This window comes from Ptiloglossa arizonensis, chromosome 3 (genome assembly GCF_051014685.1).
Source record: "Ptiloglossa arizonensis isolate GNS036 chromosome 3, iyPtiAriz1_principal, whole genome shotgun sequence".
Taxonomy (NCBI): domain Eukaryota; kingdom Metazoa; phylum Arthropoda; class Insecta; order Hymenoptera; family Colletidae; genus Ptiloglossa; species Ptiloglossa arizonensis.
The window spans coordinates 21292749-21312538 of NC_135050.1; the positions used below are offsets into that span (position 1 = coordinate 21292749).

Below are 19790 nucleotides of genomic sequence, written 5' to 3' on the forward strand. Positions count from 1 at the left end.
ATTATTTTAAACGTTCATGAATTATTTTCTACAAGTTGTTGACGTAATGAAAAATTGAAGTCTAAAACTACTAAATTTATAAAACAAAGATTCTGTTAAAATATTTCTTATTCTTCGTTTAAACCATGTTTAAAAATTTAAAATGAAAAACTATAGTATCTATAATAAAAAAGAAATTACTTGTATTATATAAACAATAGTTTTGTAATTTTTAAATAGATAATATTTGAGAAAGAAAGCGTGATGTAGTTAATAACAAACTATCATCAATTAGCTATATTAAACGTCAGAAGTTTGTTTAGGGATTTTGTTTGTCAAATACATGTTAAAAAAAGAGTAAAATAATATTTATAGCGAAAAGATATCTTAATATTTTCTAAAAATGCATTATTTTAAGTATAAAAGCTTTGCTACATCTTTCAGTATAATAAGAAAAATGGGTATGGATACATTTTCATTGGCCCTTAACCTAATCTTTAATTTCAATATTTATAATTTTTGTCTAAGTAAAGATGCTCTTAATTATTAGTTATTATATATTAAATATAAGAATTACTTTTTAGCTACTGTCAAAAAATTCTATCGAAAAACAAATATTGTATCAAGTGGTGACAAATTTGAAATTACACTTGATCAAAGAAAACTTAAGACACCTCAAGGAAAAATATTTGAAGTTGATAACAAGCCACTTGCACTAGCAGTAGCTGCAGAATGGGATGCACAAAAAGAAATTATTGACAGAGGCAATATGCATTTGGTATAATTTTCTTTAAATCTATAAATGTTTTAAAAGTTAACTATTACAATAACATATGTTTGTATTTCTAATTTTATAGACAGCTCTATGTAATACTGTAATAGATAATCCTCACAAACATACAAAGTTAGATATGGTAAATTATATTATAAATTGTTTAGAAATGGATACACTTTTATTTCATTCGAATGTAAGTATCTTGTATGTTTTTATTTTAACACAGTTTACTTATTAAATAGAAAAATATGTTATAGGAATGTGATGAACTATATAAATTACAAACTGAAAAGTGGGACCCATTAGTACAATGGTTTTGTGATAATTATAGTGTAAATATGGAAAAAACTCGAAGCATAGAAGCTCCCAAGATATCTGCAAAAACTAAAACAGTATTGTCAAGACACTTAATGTCTTACAACTATGGTGCAGTTCATGGTAAGTAACTTTATTATTAACATGTACAAATACAATTTGATGTATAATATTTTACACAATAGATAATACTGTTTTTATTTATAGGTTTCATGTATGGAGTAGATGCAATAAAATCTGTGATTCTCACACTAGCTGCAGCAGAAAGAGTCATTACCATACAAGATGCAGTAAGACTAACACTTTTAGAAGAACATTATCAGGTATTTATACTAACTTATTCATTAAATTTATTTAAAACTTCTTTAACTTCTTAATGATTTTTTCTATTTTTTATTATAGACTTCTCACTGGGGATCTGTAGAATGGTTTCATGATCGTAATAAGTATGATTTACAAACTCGTTTAGCTGCAGCAATATTATTTGTGCATTTGAATTCTAATTCAATGACTTGTCAACCCAAAAATAATAATGAAAATGTTAGTTAATATACAAGGATTAATCAAATGAGGTTTAAACAAAATTTATACTACAAATGTAACGTATTGAAATAGTAACAATATTTTTGCTAGTTTGAAGTATGACAAGAGGATGAATCAACAAAGGACAATGCTTCCACTGGTATGGAACAATCAGAACCCATCCATTCTTTTGTACAAATACAACTGAAATAATTAATTAATATTTAATGAACAGACCAGATGTCAAAGACTGAGCATTAAATTTCAAGAAATAACTGACCTATATGTAGCCCCATGATTTAAACATACTGCGCCATTTTTACATGAATGACGAATGCATTCATTACGGTGGCATTCACCAACACCACGACCTGTTGCAGGACTAGAACTTGTTATTGGATAAATTGCGCTTTCCGTCCGCAATTCAATGTCAAATATGCATCCAGAAAATCCAGTATGGAGAGGTAAATCGTGGGGTAATGATTCAAAGTTCTTTGATTTGTGTCCACCTAGGCAGTAGTACTTAGTATTTCTTTGTTATTATATTCAATTTAAATTATAAAATGTAATTGTGTAATAATAGATATTTAACAAGCTTTATCAATATATTAATATAAAATGGCAGTTCAAAATTATTTTTCTTCTAATACAAAGTCCGTCAAATAAAGGCGTAAAATTGAGAAAAAGACTAACCAATATAAAGTATCGGTGATACGTCGAGTCGAGTCATGGAGCCAATCACTCGCCCACTTACATTACCTATACCATCTACAGCAAGCCACGCATCTCTACCTCTTCTTCCAACTTGAACCGTATGGGCTATATAACTCTTACTTGTTGCTGTCATTGTTGCAGCGCTCAAAGGAACGCTTGTAAATATTCTGCGCACGCCTATAAAATATCATTGTGAAATGAAACGAATAATTTGTGAAACGTCAAGATGTACGTTTACCTGCTCCTAAATCCCACGTTAGCATAATGTAACCACGGACATATGTTATGGAAAGGTGATCCGATAGTTCGCGTCGCGATCCGCTTTGTCCCAAGTAAGCTATAAGAGATATTTGTTCAAAGGTTCGTGGTATGAGTTTCATTTTCAATTCCATGGTATCTTTTATAGAATTCGAGACACCGTAAGCGATATACGATGATAATCCAGGTACAAGTACTGAGAGTGATGGTCGATTTATAACGGTATCTAAAAGTTGATGATGAAGTTATTGCACGCATTTCCATGTAGATCCAACGTATAATGACAGTGCAACTTACCTTCTTCACATAAGAGTCCGTGAGTTCCAAGCGGGCAAACGCAAACGAAACCCGTCCCTGGCGAGCTGATGCAAGTTGCACCTGACGCACAAGGATTTTCATCGCACATTGAGCGCTCACAAAATGGGCCTGTGTATCTATTCAATCGAATAATACTCTGTTTTGTGATCATTTATAACACCTAGTAACATCGTCTTTCTTGTCACTTAATTTAACAAATTACCTTACCCGGCTATACATCTACAACGTACTGCGCCATTTGTCTCTTCGCATGCACCAAAATTTTGGCATGGATTTGATAGGCACAAAAAAGACACGCAATCTTCGATTTGAAACGTTTCTGTAGAATCGTGAATGAAATGACGTTGGACATCGTTTATCTGCATCACAAATAACTCTTGCAATACTTTAAAATATTTATAGGGTGCAATTATTTTTATTTGACATAGGGAAAAATTGTTCTTACGAAAAATGATTATCTAGTTCGGAAGAGGATATTACGTAGTAACAACGATTATTGTTTGTGCAAAAACGTTAATGATATTTCATGGTCGGTTACGGGATTTTAAATGGAAGTTATATTTACTTATCGTTCGGACTAAAGGGGTATTTAAAAACTTAGAAATAAAATGTTTAAGTTTGGAGTATGTGACCTGCAACTTTATCTCTTTTGTTTTGCAAATGCAACTTAAAATAAATTCATGATAAAAGAAACTTAAGCGACCTTAAAATATTCTTAATATTTTTAACGGACAGTTTCTCAGTGTGTTCATAAACTTTAAGAATAAACAATCGATCACTTTATAAGAATCACCTTATAGACAATACCCATTTGTGAGAATCTGTTAACTTTTAATGCGATAAAAAACTCTTCGTTAAAAAATAAAGCATACCTTCAAGGAATCCATGCAACCGGTAAATCCCATGGAGACGTGCGAAAAATAATGTGTAAATATTAATGGTATGCCACCTAAATGTAAGTTGGCATGTCGTGGGAGGTTTCCACGCAATGGCAAAATTTGTTCACCGCTAACGGCCGTAGTTCCATTCACTAGCAACCGAGCTGAACATTTATTGGTTTCGTTTCTCATGAAGTATTGAAATCTACGTGTAAAAAATGGGTAGACAGAATAAAAAGATATTATAACGAGGAATATTTGAAAAGTTTTCGGTCTCGCGCAGAAAAAAAAGAAAATGATTTTTTATATTCTTTTTTCTTAGCTTTCGATATCTGTAATCTTCAAGATCATTTCAGAAATGATCTTGTTTACTCGAAACAATTGAATACTTATGTTATGTTATGATTCAAATGTTACGTGCACTGGAGGCCGTGAACTAATCAAACACATCTCGTATATTTTACCTAACTGGTGTACCTTGTATCAATATCTACTTCGTATCCATTGTCGACAGGTGAATCGATCTCACCGAGTAACATGGTTTCAAGCCCGCAGGAAAATTGGAATTTCAAAGAACCGTATTCCAAATACACTAAAGCGTACTTTTCATTGTCGAAGTAGACATGGAGTATAATACCGTCCTTGAAACGCGCTCTGAGTCTCACGAAAATCTTTAACGTCGCGTTGTTATCATCGGAAATCTCTACGTCGACGTGCTGTCTCACGTAAGATTTTCCATTAAAAGCTGCGCGCGTTATACTAGGACCAGTCTTACAGTCGCTGCGATGCGAACAGTTGCACTACAATCATACAGAAAAATTGATATTTCAATCGGCGCTGAGGCATTGAATGAATAATTACATTTCGTTATTACGAAATTTAGTCTCCAGGAAGAGTAAGGATTGAGATAAATGATTTTATCCGTATGAATCACAGGAAGTTATCTCTAAATTTAATACTTACGTGACTCTCGTTGCGCACAGATGCTACCGTGGTGTTTGTGCATAACGTCCCGTGACACTCGGTACTACTTTTCTCAGTGGATAATTGTCCCGGTTCGCTCACGGTGGTAACTTCCTCGAATATCGGTCTCGCAGAGGAACTACTCGTCAACGACGAAGGGGTGCTGTTAACGAACGTGAGCGTAGAACTTTCCAGATCTGTACTCGAGGATCTCGATGACGGTGTAGACAGCCATTTGTCTACGGTCGAGGGATGAGTGGTTTTTGGCACTTCGGCTGTTGGCGAACTCGGTTCTGAACTTTTATTTTGCCAGAACTCTGTAAAACTCGAAGACCATGTCACGGTAGAAAATGAGGTGCTTCTTTCATTTCCCGCTGCTGTGATTCCTTCGGTGGTTCTCTCAGCGGACGTGGTCACCATAGGATAATATCTAAACGACGATAAAAATATAACGAAATGTTTAATTTATTTCGTCGGCGAACGTTCTTTCTTTTGGCTCGCGATTTGTTCGATAAAATTACCCAAACGAAGATATATTAAGACCGTTTTACCTTGTAGTTGGCACATCTCCCGACGTACTATTCGTTTCAAAAAGGGTTGTGTCACCGATGGATGCAAACGTCTCGGTACTTTCTTCTTGGTAAGTGGTTTCAACGGTGGTGCTTTCGTTGCGAACTGATTTCTGCGTCTCGTATTCCGTTTCAATCTTTACCGTTGAGTACAACGGGGAGACATCGTTCGAAGTATCGGGAAATGTTCGGGGTTCTAACGGGACGGTTTCAGTTTGAGATATTCCTTTACTTCCAACGGAATATATCGACGTGACATCGGTAAGCGACGAGGTAGTTTCTGTACTGCTACCACCACTGTTACCAAAGAAGGTAACACCGTTCTTGTCTATGGTCGAGGATGTTTCAGTGACTGGGTACCATTTTGTGTAAGAACGGCTGGTACTCTTGAAGAAGGTCGAAGACTGGGTTGTCATGGAAGGGGTGGTCGACGACGAGGCGTCACTTTCGGGCAGTGTCGACGGCCTCGATGAGAACGAAATACTGGCAGTAGTTTTCTTATCGTTATCGGTTTCGAACGATTCCCCGAATATCGAAGAAACGGTCGATGGAAGATCGTATACGTTGCAAAATGGCCCGCTGTAGAACGTTGGGCAAGCACAGGTGAAACTGTTGATCCCGTCGATACAAGTACCTCCGTTTTCGCAGTTTGCGAATTTCGACTTGCAGTCGTCGTATTTTAGCTCGCATAACGTCCCGTGGTAGTCCGGGACACAGTAACAAATCGGACGTTCGTCTTCGAATAAACATACCGCGTCGTTTCTGCAGGGATTCTCCTCGCAGGGTACGATAGTTTTGTCACAATTTTTACCAGTGTACCCTTTAAAGAACGGTTAAAATTAACGAGGAGTTACGTTTGCAATGATTTAATCGTACACCAAAGATATCGGTGGTCTACCGAAGGATACTTTGAAAAATCTAGGCAAAAGTTGGAATCAAGATACGATAAATCAACGAGACGAATGAAAAACCACGTTCAATTATTTCGAAGTTTCGTGTTTAATATTTCACAATTACTAAATAATTATCTATTAACGAAGCTAACTCACTTACGCCAGTAAAAACGAAGCGTTCCACCGATCGCAACTTACCGAACAAGCAAGCGCAAGTGTACGAAGCGGGTATGTTGATGCAGAGACCACCGTTTTTGCACGGTGATGCAACGCATTCGTCGATATCCTCGTCGCACAATCGGCCGGTCCATCCTTTTCAATGGTAATTAAAACGTTAATTATATTATTACCGTGATTGTATCAGTCGCGGTACAACCTACCTTCGGGACATCGGCAAAAGAATGAGAATCCAGGTCCTTCCACGCATTCGCCTCCATTCTTGCATATGGTGTCGTTGCAAACCGATGCGTCGATTTCGCAATAATCCCCTTCAAGGACACGTAAAATACAAAACAGAGTGAAACAAGTTACAAAAGATATACCTGGCGGAAGTAATACGGTGAACTATTCGAGGTACGGCGGATACAAAACTGCCAAATGTGTTTCTCGTTCGCAGGACTGTACATGCTCGCAACAGCTACACCCTTGACCCGACCAGGCCCGTGATACGCTACTTTAACGTTCAAAAAGTGTACAGGATTTGTTTTTGTGCTCTCAACTACCTTTTTACCGTTTTTTTACAATTTCGCTATATTTCTTCAAGCACACTCTTACAACGACACATTTCTACCTGAATATCCATCAGGACACTGGCAAATGATGCCATCGTAGTCCAGGCAGGTCCCGTTATTCAGACACGGTTGATTCGAGCACTCGCTGTATCTTTGCTCGCAATTTGCCCCTGCAAGTACGCAAAGTTTGCCAAGTAAACGTAACGCGCGAACGATGTATCAGGTTGTTCGGAAATTACGTTTCGAATCTCTTGCGTGAACTCAAAATACAATATTTTATTTATTTTGTAATTATATTTATTTTTGTTGTTGTTAGACCTTGGTCCATCTTTCGAGCAGCTGTACGATACCTTCGTTTCAAAACGAAGATTCCTTGCTCGCGAAGAATCGATCCAGGTGACTTCTGGGCTCTTTCAAGGACTTGAAATTTGTTTTTTGTCACGAGGAAAATTTTTCAACGAAAGGAACAGTCGGGCAATCTTTGGTATCGTTTGTCTGGTAGGTGACACGGGCATTCCCATGTACGGAAATCATTTTATTTAATGTCGAATGCGATAAAACGTTACACGACTGGGAACGAAGTTTGAGAAATGCGAGACGAATTTTCCGAACAACTTCGATATTCGAAATATCGAAAGAGACTAACGTCGAAGGCGAGCAGAGTCGTGGCTGCAACCTGATTATAAACTACTACACGTATCTATGAGGTGTCGAGGAAAAAGGATTCGGGAGCGTGTTCGATCGACAAAGAGTAAAGAGTGCACGGTCATCGAACGATCGACAAACGAATTTTCTCGATTTTCATTTATCGTTTACTCGGTGTCTGGCGAATACGTCCTTCGATTCTCGAGAAGACCTTTCCGGTGGTCTGCACGAGTAACGATACCATTCTGCTTCTTCACCGCTTAAGGAAAGCTCGCTCATCGTTTAATCATTCTCCGTGCTAACACGTCAACGCGTCGATTGTCACACATGCGATAGGTGGTAAACGCAGGGATCACGAGTTACCTACAAAACCCTCGGCGCAGGTGCAATTGTACGCTGCAACGGCGTCGTTGCACGTCCCTCCGTTCAGGCATGGATCGGACCAACAGTCGTCCCAATTAATCTCGCAGTTAATTCCGGTGTAACCGTCGATGCAATAACAGGAGTAAGTGCTGTATCGCGCACGCAAAATAAACGGTTAATTACATTGATCACGGTGCCTCCGAAACAGTCGAATCGATCGACTACACGTTTGGACGAACCTTTCAATTTTAGCTAAATTTTAAGAAACAATCTTCTCTGCACTTTTATTTCACGGAGTCGATCGGTTCGACTTCGTGCAACGGAGACACCGAAATATCTTATTTTATCAACACGATGAAAATCTACTAAGCGAATAATCAAATTACACAATCGCGAATTAAAGAACTCGAGGTGTACACCATGTGTGTGCATATTATTTGTTACTTCGGTATTCTTAAATCGAACGATGTCTACGACGAGCGAATTACTTTATAGTCGATTGTTTATGTACCTGTTCGCATCCTCTAAACAAATCCCGTACATACAGGGATCACCGCTGCAATTCAGTCCCCGTGAAAAACCAGTCGTTAAAGCCAGGACAGTTGCCAGTACAAGGATTCTCTCATTCATGAATTTTTTTGTCTGCGCTCTTGTATAATGCATTCTAAATAGAAATAGCGCAACTCTGATTGTACGCGTTTACCGTAAGTCATTGATGGGGTTTACGCAGAACGCGTTCGTACGCGATCCGAATTCGCCGCTCAACGAACGCCTCTTAAAATTGAAGTATCTACGTACGGTACACGTGTGAAAATTTCACGCTTTTTTCAAGTGTTCTTCCGCTTGAGATTCAATTACGTGAAATAGCATCATCGGAAACGTTTCAACGCGCGGAATAAAATCAACCAACTAGACGTGACCTTTATTCAACACGATACATTCACCGTCCTATCTATGTATAGATCCCGTTTCTTAAATTCCGATTACCTTTTGCGTATCTGTTGATTGCCCGATGAAACTAAAGAAACGTGTATCGCGAGCAATACGACGCTTTGGTCAGTTTACACTGTTCCTGAATGATACGACCACCCCTATATAATATATACACTTGTTAGCATAGGTGGTAATCGGTACAGGTAGCCGGCTACCTCGTAGTCTTAGCAACGCTTGGCTATACAAACGGTGACACGTGTCGGATACGCTTGCGTGAAAATTCGCTTCGTCGATAATAAATTTTTATTCCATTCCGAAAACGTCGAATTAGTAACCAATGACGGAAAACGCGCGGTTCTTTAAACATTTCCCGTATCGTTCGGCAACGCTATAAACAACGAGTGTGCCTGTTTCCAATTACGAATTAATTACGCGTCTGTCTCGTTACCGATGCGTACCGAATTCTACTTACAATCGCGTTATAAAAGATCTACTGTTGGATTTTCAATTACGAAAAAAGAATAAAAAAAAAAAAAAAAAAAAAAAAAAAAAAAAAAAAAAAGAAAAAGAAAAGTCAAACGCGGTATCACGATGACACTGTAATTCGTTGTCATCCTTCGCCGTGACCGGTTGAAAAATAGGAAACAATGGATGCCAAAACGCGAGTGTCCGTTACAAAATCGTAACTCTATTTTAAACCGAATCAGCGTGCAGCAGCGAGCATGAAATACCACTGCTCTTTCGTATATGCTGGCAGCTGCACGGAACTGTAGATACCCCACGTAATATCATGTTTTATATACGTATACACATATGTATATATATATTCGTTTGTAAAGTCATCGGTCTCTTCATCGAATGTCAACGTTTCCATTCATCTTCGTGTGCCAAGGTCAATGCAATCTAGTACATTTATGTATACAGGTAAGTACGAGCGTATTGCATAATCCGGGCCTTTTCGTAAACGTATATTTGTACATATATATATATATATGTATGTGTGTGTGTGTGTGTGTGTGTGTGTGTGTGTGTGTGTGTGTACATATATATATATATATATATATATATATATATATATATATATATATATATATATATATATATATATATATATATACCAGGGGAAGACCGAGAATGTGAACACTACGGCAGGCACCACCGTCGAAGACGGTGAACTCGTCTCTCCGCCGGTTACATCGATACGAACGGTTTCTCATCGATTCGTCGAACCGGTGTAACCAAGTGCGAAAATGAATTTCCCGGATATCGTCGAGCCGGAGAGAGTGAAGGAAGTGTTGGTGACGCATTTGAAAACGAATAACATCTATCGCGACGGTACGCAACCGTGGACCGTTGGTTATTCGAAATTGGGGGGCCGCGGTTTGTTCGCCACACGGGACATCGCGCCGAACGAGTTGATATTCGTCGACGCGCCCCTGGTGATCGGACCGAGATGCGTGGGCAAACATCTAGAAATGTGCGTGTGCTGTTACAAGAACGAGTGTCCGCTCTTTCCGTGCGATCGAGGCTGCGGGCTGCCGGTGTGCTCGTTGCAATGCGAAAATTCACCGAAGCATGTGAACTACGAATGCACGTACCTCAGGTCATTGGTACCGACTTGCGGGACCGACTGGTCCCTGCACTTGTTGCTGGCTGTGATACCGATCCGCTCGCTGTTCATGACCGAACAGCAACGCGATTGTTTAGCCGTGCTCCAATGCGACCAGACTCTCACCCCCAGTTACGAGGTACGATGATTTCATTTGCACCGTGGTGCTGGGAAACGTTGGGTACTCGAAATCGGGAACAAACGTTCGTATGCCTGGAACGGTAAACGAGATTATTTTGTAACAGTAGCGGCGAAGTATCTCAAACGAGTATTTCGTTCGTTGAAAGGTACATAGATAAATATTGAGCGAGATTAGAAATTTTAACGCAATTTAACGTCGACAAACGAATCGAGAGTAAAGATTGTAAAATACTGTGTGCGTTAATTGTGGCTGCCGGTGGCAGCCCGATGATCAATGGTAATAATAAAACTAAGTTTCTTTAAGACACACGATAAATTATCGAAGCGTATCGGGTAGGTAAATCGGTAGCACGATAAGACTCGTTAATTGTAGGCGTGACTTAAACATTTCTATGCAACAGCTGTTAAAATGTTGATCGGAAATGTACGAAGTAGAAGAGGTACGCTTCGGTAATGAACAATGTTCCACGCATTCCATTTTTCTTTGCCGTAATTTTAATTACTTAATGAATTTCTGCTACAAGATCGAACTGCTTCAACGAAACGTAGCAAATCCCCCGAGCGAAGAAGACGTGAAGTTAATGAAACGCGTATGCGGAGCGTTCAACACGAACGCGTTCGAAACGGTCAGCGTCCAGGATAAAGACCATTCGTCGAGTTTGCGTGGACTCTATCCGATGGGGGCATTGCAAAATCATTGTTGCGTACCGAATACGAGACACCATTTCGACGGAGAACAGCGGCTCTATGTTAACGCTGCACTTCCGATCTCTGCTGGAGAAGAGCTTACCATGTCTTACACGAGTTTATTTTGGGACACAACACTACGAAGGCAATTTTTAAGCGTCACTAAACATTTTTCCTGCACGTGCAAAAGATGCAGCGATCCTACGGTAAATCTACGAACAATCGCGCTCAAGCGTTACAAGTATTTACACTTAGAAAACTTATAATAATTATTATTAGTTCAATAGTCGTTAACAAAGTTAACAGTATAAACGATTAATATAATTTTCATGTAACCGTATTATTTGTACAATGCTAGGAATTCGGATCTAGATTAGCAGCACTTTTGTGTGCGTCCGATGAATGTTCCGGAAATTTGTTACCTCGAGATCCTCTTAAAATGGGGTCTTGTTGGATATGCGATGAATGCTCTATGATCATAAGCAATCGACAGGTATTTACACATTTATTTAGATATTGTACACGAAACATTAACAATTGTTCATTGCGTACACGTACGTATATACATACATGCGGATGATACTGTTAGGAAAATGTGGCCAGGCAAGTGACTAATTTGATTATTGTATTCTCTGACGGGTGTTCCTATCGAAAAAAAAAAACAAATTTAAATAAGTAATTAATATTCAACAAGTAGTTGCTGTTGAACGTTAAAAAAATTTGTAAATATTCATGATTATATAACATTAACATCATACGCACCGCACGATGTGTTATTGTATGCAATTACTTTTCAATTTGACATACTTTGACAAAAAAAATTACTTTGCTTCATATAAGACTTTTGATTATGATAGATGTATATATAAACACGTTTTATTGATCGTGATAAAATCGGTATATTCGGCTTCAATAATTTTCTCTCAGTTGCAGGCACTTTGTTTTTTCCTTTTTTGCTAGATATGCTCGATTCGTTCAGGCCTGGCAGCTATAACGGAAGAAGCTTTGTTCAAAACTCCACGTCAAATTTTCAAATTTATGCAAAAGGAACTTTCAGCGGTGATTCCTCCCAATAATTATCTCATTATGGACCTAAAATTCCGAATTATTTCATATTATGGCAGAACTGAAAATCTTCAGTGGGCAGGTACAGAAAATGCAATACATAAACGTGCTTTGCTATTAAGTTATTCACATGTTTCATACTTTTTCATAAATAATGTTAGATTTAACTGACGCTGAACTCGATGTAAAATGCAAATACTGCAATGATTTACTAACTATCTTAGACCTATTGAATTGTGGTGACTGCAAAAAAAGAGGTAAATTCTTTTTCAAACAATCTAATTTAGAATTTTTGTATTTCTCTTTGTATATAAACAAAATAATTTAAATTAACTTCTTTCTAATGGTTTAGGTCTCGTTTTGTATGAATTATATCGCACAAATGTTGAAAAAATAAAACGACTTCAACAAAAGCAAAATATAAAAAATGAAGATGCACATTTTTCTGTAGAGGTGTGTTCATATTTTATAATTATTTATATTGCTCTAATATGCTTTATATTTACATAATATACTTTTTTTAGAATGATGAAAACAAGCATCTTTTAGAGAAAGCAATGACTATACTGCAGAACGATGTTGTTGCAGTTGCTACTTTCGAATACGACAAAAAATTCTTTAAATAATGCTAATATTTATTTGGAAAGTAATATAAAATAAATAGTTAATATTTGATAATATAAAATTCATTCTTTCGTATTATAAATATATACTTATATGTACTGTTGTCTATAAATAGTTTTTAATTGTACATAAAGTTTAATTCGTAAAATATTTGATAAAATAATTATTAAAGTAATGCCAATTAAGTCAAAATTCACAGCTTAAGAATATTAAGAAAATAACATTGTTAGGTAAAGTATAAGGAAGCACACGAAGTTTTCAAAAATAAATGTTTCTGTTTTTCATTCAATCGTTTAAAATAAAGACATTTTTCTTGAATTCAAAGAAAAGAGAATAATACAAAATACCATTAATATAATGTTCATTTTATCAAAGTTTTATATTCTTTGAGTAGAACCATCTGTAATAATATTCAACACCAATGATTACAATTCTCATAAAGAGGAGTATAATATAAAAATTGAACAGTATACAAAAGGATATTCAGTTATGGTAAATCAAAGAGTTACATATTAAGAAAAATGTATCAATTTAATTCATTTCTACATTGCACCACCGATGGCTAAATTGGTTGCAGCAAATAGGCAAATAGCTGAACCAGTTTAGCTAAATAGTAACAAATTGATACACTTCTGCTCTATGCTGTACTAATAATATAGCAGCGAAGTGCCTTTCCGGGAGTCATATCCTACAAATAAAAGCTCTTTTCACACAACTTGTTGTAATAAACATTTTGCCTCTTCATATAAAGTTGTACAAGGTCTCAGAACTTCTAAATTGTAATCCACGTCCTCTTCAATATTTACATTACTATTCCTATAACAGAATAATACCAGACATACTGTTACATTGTTAATCCTCACATGACGGATATATAAACCCGAATTATTTTTTATCTATACTAAAATAAAGCATTCCAAATTCAATTTCAGTTAAAGAAATGACCCGGTGTGCGATCCACGGGTCAAACAAATTTTATTAAGTGTATTTACCTATATAGAAAATCATCCATCGCAGGTAACACGTCATTATTTAAATTGTGTAGCAGGCGATTTCGTGCAAGTGCTGTGTGCATAAATGCAACATTGTGAAGAAAAAATTCTGGGTGATCTGTAAATAAATATTCATTGAAATAAATGTAATTAAAATAATTTTCACAAAATATAATAAGCAACGTACCGTCTTTTCCACATTTTTTTGTTAATTTTTTCATTAGATCTTCGCCTGCATATTTTGCAGAAACACCAATTCTATGGAGAATTGCTTTGCATTGCCAACGGTTTTCTGCATTTTGATTACACGATGCAGATATTCGAGGTTGCGTTTCTTTTACAAGACTTTCCCAGTCAACTCCTAGAGCATCGCCTAAACCTTTACCACTTGTTTTAATATCCTCTTCTAATTCACCATCGGAAATTTCTTCAAAGTCCATAGTTACCATATTTTCATCTTCTATATTTCTAGATATGTCCGTTATATAAATATTAATATAAACATATAATAAGAACATATATATTCTAATATTCTTTTTTATTACTATAAAAATTATAAGTAACCGCAAATTAAATGTAGTACCTGAATGACATTGAGTCGGCATTATCTTTTCCTTTTGTATTAAAAACTGTTTCTTCTATAATTTCCTTTGGAGACGACGGATCCGCCTCTTGAGTTATTGATTGGGCATCTCTTTGTGTAATATCAGGAGTTTTCTTATTTGCTCGTGTTTTATTCGTATCAACATCCTGTAAGTGTCAGTATTACAAATATGCACAGTCTACTCAAATATGAAATTAAAGAAAAATAAGGAAGAGAATATAACATACTGTAATATCTTCCATGTTTAGTATATCATCTGGATCATCGCTAATATCGCTAAGATCGCTTTCAGTATGAAGCGTCTGTAACGATTCATCAATACAAGAACGTTTGGGTTCAGTTGTAACGGTTTCTTTTGTTTCCGATTTTTCTTTTGATATAGCTTTCTTTTGAAAACTCTCTGTAGATTTTTCGCGAGTTGTGGACAATTTACCTTCTGCAAGTTCCATTAATTTTTTATTGATTGGTTCTTCTTTCATACTACCGTACAAAGATGCTTGTTTGGAGCTATGAACTGTACACTCATCTCTAGTTTCAGAAGTATTATAAGTTCTCCTTTTACTAAAAATAAGAAACGAAATACATTAATAGTTTAAATGTCTCTGATAATATTGCAATACTTTGTAAGTTATACAAGATATATATACACTAGTTAAATAAAGTCGATTGTTAAAAGATAGCATACTTATGCGATGTAGACTCTCCTAATTCTAATTCTTTCGATCGATCGTTTCTGTAATGACCACGAATATGTACGGATTGATTATCCCATTTTCGGGTGTCACTTGATTTCCAATCTGATACAGAATTGTCATATCGGGAATTCCAGTCGTCATCGTGCACTTCTGAACGTGGAAGACTGTCTCTACTGTCCCACAATGTTCTAACTCGCCATTCTCTTTCCTCCCAATCAACGGGTCCATAAGTTCGTTCTCTACCATGTTCTACATCTCGATGATGATTATCCCAATCATCATTAGGAACATTTTCGTCTCTGATAAAAAATAAACGTAAACAAAAATTACGTTTTATGTTCGAAGCACATTAATAATATTTTAATGCTGTTCACGTACCGAATTGACGCATTACTCCTTAATTTTTCTCCAGCATAGAGTGGATGTCTGTGATGATGATGATGATGCCGATGATCTTCAAAAGATGTTCTATCTGCTGCTTGAACAACATATCTAGATTCTCGAGATCTTTCTTCGCGAATTCCACGTCTTTCATCAAACGGACTATCATATCTTCTTCCATCAACAGTTTTTCTTCTATCATCTTCGTGAACATGATGCTCACGATAATCTAAATGCGTCGACGCTTCCTCTTGCTCATCCCAATGTTCAGACAATCGTCCGTAATTTCTATTATAATTTCTGTCTATTTCAATCGTACGTCGTGGACTAGTTTCTCGTCTTTCGATCAAACGATCAACTTTAGTCGGTGTAACACGCGACTGATCATGTTCAGATGTATGAGTACGATCATACCTTGTACTAAATCGTCGGTGTCTTTCTCGATCATAATGTCCAGGATCTATTCTGTCAATTAAGTTATCTCGCGATGTTGAAAGAGTAGCTGGTGCAGACGAGGATGACGAAGATGCTATGGAAGATTGAACAGGTGGTAAAGAAGGTGCTTGTGATGGTGGTGGAACATTATGTACATTTTTATCAAGCAAAGATGCTCTGTCTATAGATCTTTCACGTGGAAAACGATCGACACGATCTCTAGGTGAATTTACACCAGCTTTACGAGTAGATGTATCCTTATCAACAGTACTTCTGTCGTATCTATTATCAATTCGTTGGGTAGTTGTTCTATCTCGATCAGAAAGTGCTTTTGTTTCGGATCGTTCCCTTTCTCTATCACTTCTACGTTCTCGAGTACCATTCTTTTCAAAGGCACTATCTTTTCCTACTATTCGTTCTTTGTCCCGACTATAACGCGAATTTTTATCCGTTGTTAAACTTATAGATGTTGAAACTAAAGGAGGAACATCCCTATCCCTTGGTTTTATTGATTCTTTTTCTCTATCACGGTCACGATCTCGATCTCGATCACGATCACGATCACGATCACGATCTCGATCCCGATCTCGATCACGATCACGGTCGCGATCTCTATCTCTCTCGCGATCTCGATCACGTTCTCGATCTCTATCACGTTCGCGATCTCTCTCTCGTTGTCGTTCGCGACATCGTTCTGGTAATTCTTCTTTGTCTTTATCACGAAGGTCTCGTTGATCTCGACCAAGCCTCGAATGACCGCGTTCGTCCCTCGTATGGTCTTTATCACGTCTTTCTCTACTCTTTTGTCGTGTTTTATCCCCCATATAAGTTTTATCATCAAATTCTTTACCAATTCTTCTATGGTTTTCTTCTTGACTTGGCACTTGCCTGGTTTTACTACTTTGTTCAGTTTTTCTGATATCTTCTCTGTCTTTAGTTTTGTCACTTTTATGCGATTCACGATCTTTTTTCTCTACATCTCGGGATCTGTTTGTTGAAATCTGCCTATCTTGAGTTTTTGATGGTGTGGACTCTCGTTTTGATCTCGATGATTTTTCAGGCGTTCGACTACGGCGAGGTTTTGTTGAAACTGTTTCTTTCGAGTGTTGATGTTTTGATCTCTCAGATGTTGGTGGTGTTCTGGAGCGTATTTCCTTGTCTTTACATTTTACTTTCAATCTGTCTTCGGGTTTTATTTTTTCATCTATTGTACGATTTTTGTCTTTCTCCTGCTCTTTGTTTTTATCAAAAGATTTATTCTTAGTACTGTCTTTAGATAATTCATCTACATCTCGTACTTTTTTATAATGTCTGTCCTCTTTATCTACATCTCTGGTTTTTGTTACTTTTGGAGATTCACTTCTGTTTCGTTCTCTAACTTTACTAGATGTTCCATGATGAGGCACAGATATGGAAGAACCTAACACTGTTGTTGCAGATGTTACTGCTGCAGGCACTTGTATTGCTGGCGATCTTGTGCGAGGAGTAGAAGAATGCTTTCTTGATGTTGAGGATGTGGTGTACTTCTTTGCTGATCTAGCAGTAACTTCTTTCTTTGTAGAACTATTTTCAAACTTGCGTTTCTTCTTAATGGCTGGCTTCTCATTCTTGGTTCCAAGCCTTTTCAATTTCAATCTGTCAAGTACAAAACATTTTAATAGAAATATAATATACCTATATAAAAATATAGATTTTTGTTGGATTATATAATAACTTATTGATAGGTCTGATATATTTTATTAATGAATGATAAATAAATTCTTTTATTCTATAATAACAAAAAGTATAAAATAAATTTTTTATTAATATATTTGATCATATCGACAAAAAAAGAATTTTCAATTTTATTGATAAAGAACATTTTGTGGAATGAATCATACAATTGTAAAAAGAAATAATATTTTTGTATCCTAACAGATACAATAACTTACTTTCTTCGTCTTTCTTTATCTTCATCATAATCTGTAGAACCACTATGGTGCCGCTTAGATTTAATTTTTTTAACCTTCTTTCGTGAATCAGATGTTGAACTAGAAGTTGAATCTTCGCTGCTAGAACTGCTACTACTGCTAGATGTACTTGAAGTACGAGAACTAGAGGAAGAGGTCATTGCCTTTTTCTTCTGTCTCACTTTGTCCTTTCCATGAACTTCTTTATCTTTCTTCATTTGTAACTCCAGTTCACGTTGTAACAACTGTCTACGCCTTTCCAACACTTTTTCGTCCTCGTACTCCAAATCTGTCTGATTCCACTCTTCTAAATTTAAATCAGGACTGTGCGATGCCTTTTTTACGATCTTAGAAGTAAGCCTTTTAAATGGATCCTCAATAAGCTACACATTGATAAATACACATGTAAATATCTATCCCCGGTTGAAACATTATAAATACATTCTTAATCTTTACAAGCATTCTTTTTTATGAAATTATAATAATATAATAAGAATTATAGACTTACTCCTGTTGTACTCGCAATAGCATTATCCTTCTTGGCACGCTTTGATGGACTTATCAATGTGTGAGTATTTGCATATCTAATTACAATATGAAGAAAAGAAAAAGTCATTTTAAATAGAATAAATAATACTATTCTCTGAATAACAAGCTTGATATTTCACTTGATCTCTTAATATAAAAGCTAAGTAAAGTGTGTGTAGTAATTATGTAATTAATTGTAAATGTAGTAACTACAAAATTATACTTACTTGCAATTCTTTCCGTAGGAACAACTGCCGTTCAATGCCCAGTTTCTGCAATAATCCGATGAATTTTGACCGGCAGTAACTGCTGGTTTGGTCCCCAACCTCTCAAACACACTTAGTCGACGAGAGTCTGTATTACATTTCGTAGGGTCAACCGTTATTTTCCTTATGCTTGATTTTGACATATTATCACCATAAAACAATTATGTTTTCACAATGGAAGCACATAACTGCAGCATGCAAATATTCATTTGTTATGGAACCACCATTAATAAGTCATGCGTTCACAAATATAAGCACAGTTCCTAAGGAATCGATGAAATATTTAAAAACTAAGAAACACAAATTGCTCGTTGCATTTCATATAATTGTTTTTCTTGTACACGCCACACGTTTCCTATTTTAATATTTACAGTTATTCCGTTTTAAGTATCCTTAGAGTCTAACCCCTGACACGTCCTACTGAATACGATTGAAGCAGTTCCAAAAAATACGGACAATATTATTATTGGTAGAACGAAGTTGTGAAATGGTGTAATTCAATATTGCCAACCTCTAGAAATAAATTCTGCAAAAAAATATGTTTAAACATCATTAATATTTTAAGAAGTATAAAAATAATTTTCTAGAAATTGTTATGTAAGCATAAAATATTTTATACGACGTTAAGCAAATAGTACAATAATTTGTACCTTTTATAAATGATTATTAAACAGTATGAAATGTGATGATAGAGTATGTCACTAATGAAAGAAATTTTTGTTTATTATTTGTAAAAATTTATTTCACTAACGAAGAAAGAATTTTTCATAGTGATAAATAAACATTAAAATTTTATATCAAATATTATTTTGGGTTTATTTTTAAACAAAATTATTAACATATAGAGATGGGAAATTTTTTGAAATTTATTTTGAAAAGTATCAGTAAAAAGTGAAATAAACATAAAATTTGAGTTATTTACAAGTGGTTAATTTAACTTTTTATTTCTTTTTCGATT

At 36.0% G+C, this 19790-nt stretch overlaps 4 protein-coding genes across 8 annotated transcripts; 2 read left to right on the top strand and 2 right to left on the bottom strand.

Annotated features, from left to right (window-relative positions):
- Positions 1 to 107: 107 nt before the first annotated feature.
- Positions 108 to 4105, top strand: L(2)k14505 (ATP synthase mitochondrial F1 complex assembly factor 2 homolog l(2)k14505). 5 transcript variants are annotated; one of them, XR_012991414.1, is made up of 11 exons: positions 109 to 440; positions 564 to 757; positions 837 to 947; positions 1012 to 1192; positions 1277 to 1392; positions 1472 to 1609; positions 1703 to 1751; positions 1827 to 2067; positions 2447 to 2637; positions 2712 to 2750; positions 2832 to 4105. XR_012991414.1 is itself a non-coding variant. In XM_076306829.1 (8 exons), the coding sequence occupies exons 1-7, from the start codon at positions 383 to 385 to the stop codon at positions 1712 to 1714; spliced, it is 810 nt and encodes a 269-aa protein (XP_076162944.1). In that variant the 5' UTR covers positions 109 to 382; the 3' UTR covers positions 1715 to 1751; positions 1827 to 2215. The 5 variants fall into 5 exon arrangements, 1 of the variants encoding a protein (XP_076162944.1); XR_012991416.1 differs by having other exon boundaries at positions 108 to 440; positions 1685 to 1751; positions 2712 to 4105; XR_012991413.1 differs by having other exon boundaries at positions 2712 to 4104.
- Eys (eyes shut) lies at positions 1023 to 8607 on the bottom strand. Its single transcript, XM_076306828.1, has 15 exons — positions 8435 to 8607; positions 7924 to 8072; positions 6975 to 7085; positions 6565 to 6672; positions 6383 to 6496; positions 5274 to 6111; positions 4723 to 5152; positions 4237 to 4559; positions 3754 to 3964; positions 3089 to 3240; positions 2861 to 2997; positions 2544 to 2789; positions 2285 to 2482; positions 1872 to 2100; positions 1023 to 1795 (listed from the first exon to the last, which is right to left on the bottom strand). The coding sequence occupies exons 1-15, from the start codon at positions 8584 to 8586 to the stop codon at positions 1699 to 1701; spliced, it is 3495 nt and encodes a 1164-aa protein (XP_076162943.1). The 5' UTR covers positions 8587 to 8607; the 3' UTR covers positions 1023 to 1698.
- Positions 8608 to 10037: 1430 nt separating this feature from the next.
- LOC143144378 (SET domain-containing protein SmydA-8) lies at positions 10038 to 12997 on the top strand. Its single transcript, XM_076306713.1, has 7 exons — positions 10038 to 10604; positions 11131 to 11499; positions 11652 to 11786; positions 12254 to 12440; positions 12520 to 12615; positions 12711 to 12811; positions 12883 to 12997. Exons 1-7 carry the CDS (start codon positions 10107 to 10109, stop codon positions 12982 to 12984), a joined length of 1488 nt encoding a protein of 495 aa, XP_076162828.1. The 5' UTR covers positions 10038 to 10106; the 3' UTR covers positions 12985 to 12997.
- Positions 12998 to 13289: 292 nt separating this feature from the next.
- On the bottom strand, positions 13290 to 19262 carry LOC143144680 (uncharacterized). Its single transcript, XM_076307327.1, has 10 exons — positions 18794 to 19262; positions 18547 to 18622; positions 18021 to 18421; positions 15652 to 17724; positions 15264 to 15572; positions 14806 to 15139; positions 14558 to 14724; positions 14162 to 14442; positions 13975 to 14092; positions 13290 to 13798 (listed from the first exon to the last, which is right to left on the bottom strand). Exons 1-10 carry the CDS (start codon positions 18973 to 18975, stop codon positions 13690 to 13692), a joined length of 4050 nt encoding a protein of 1349 aa, XP_076163442.1. The 5' UTR covers positions 18976 to 19262; the 3' UTR covers positions 13290 to 13689.
- Positions 19263 to 19790: the final 528 nt, after the last annotated feature.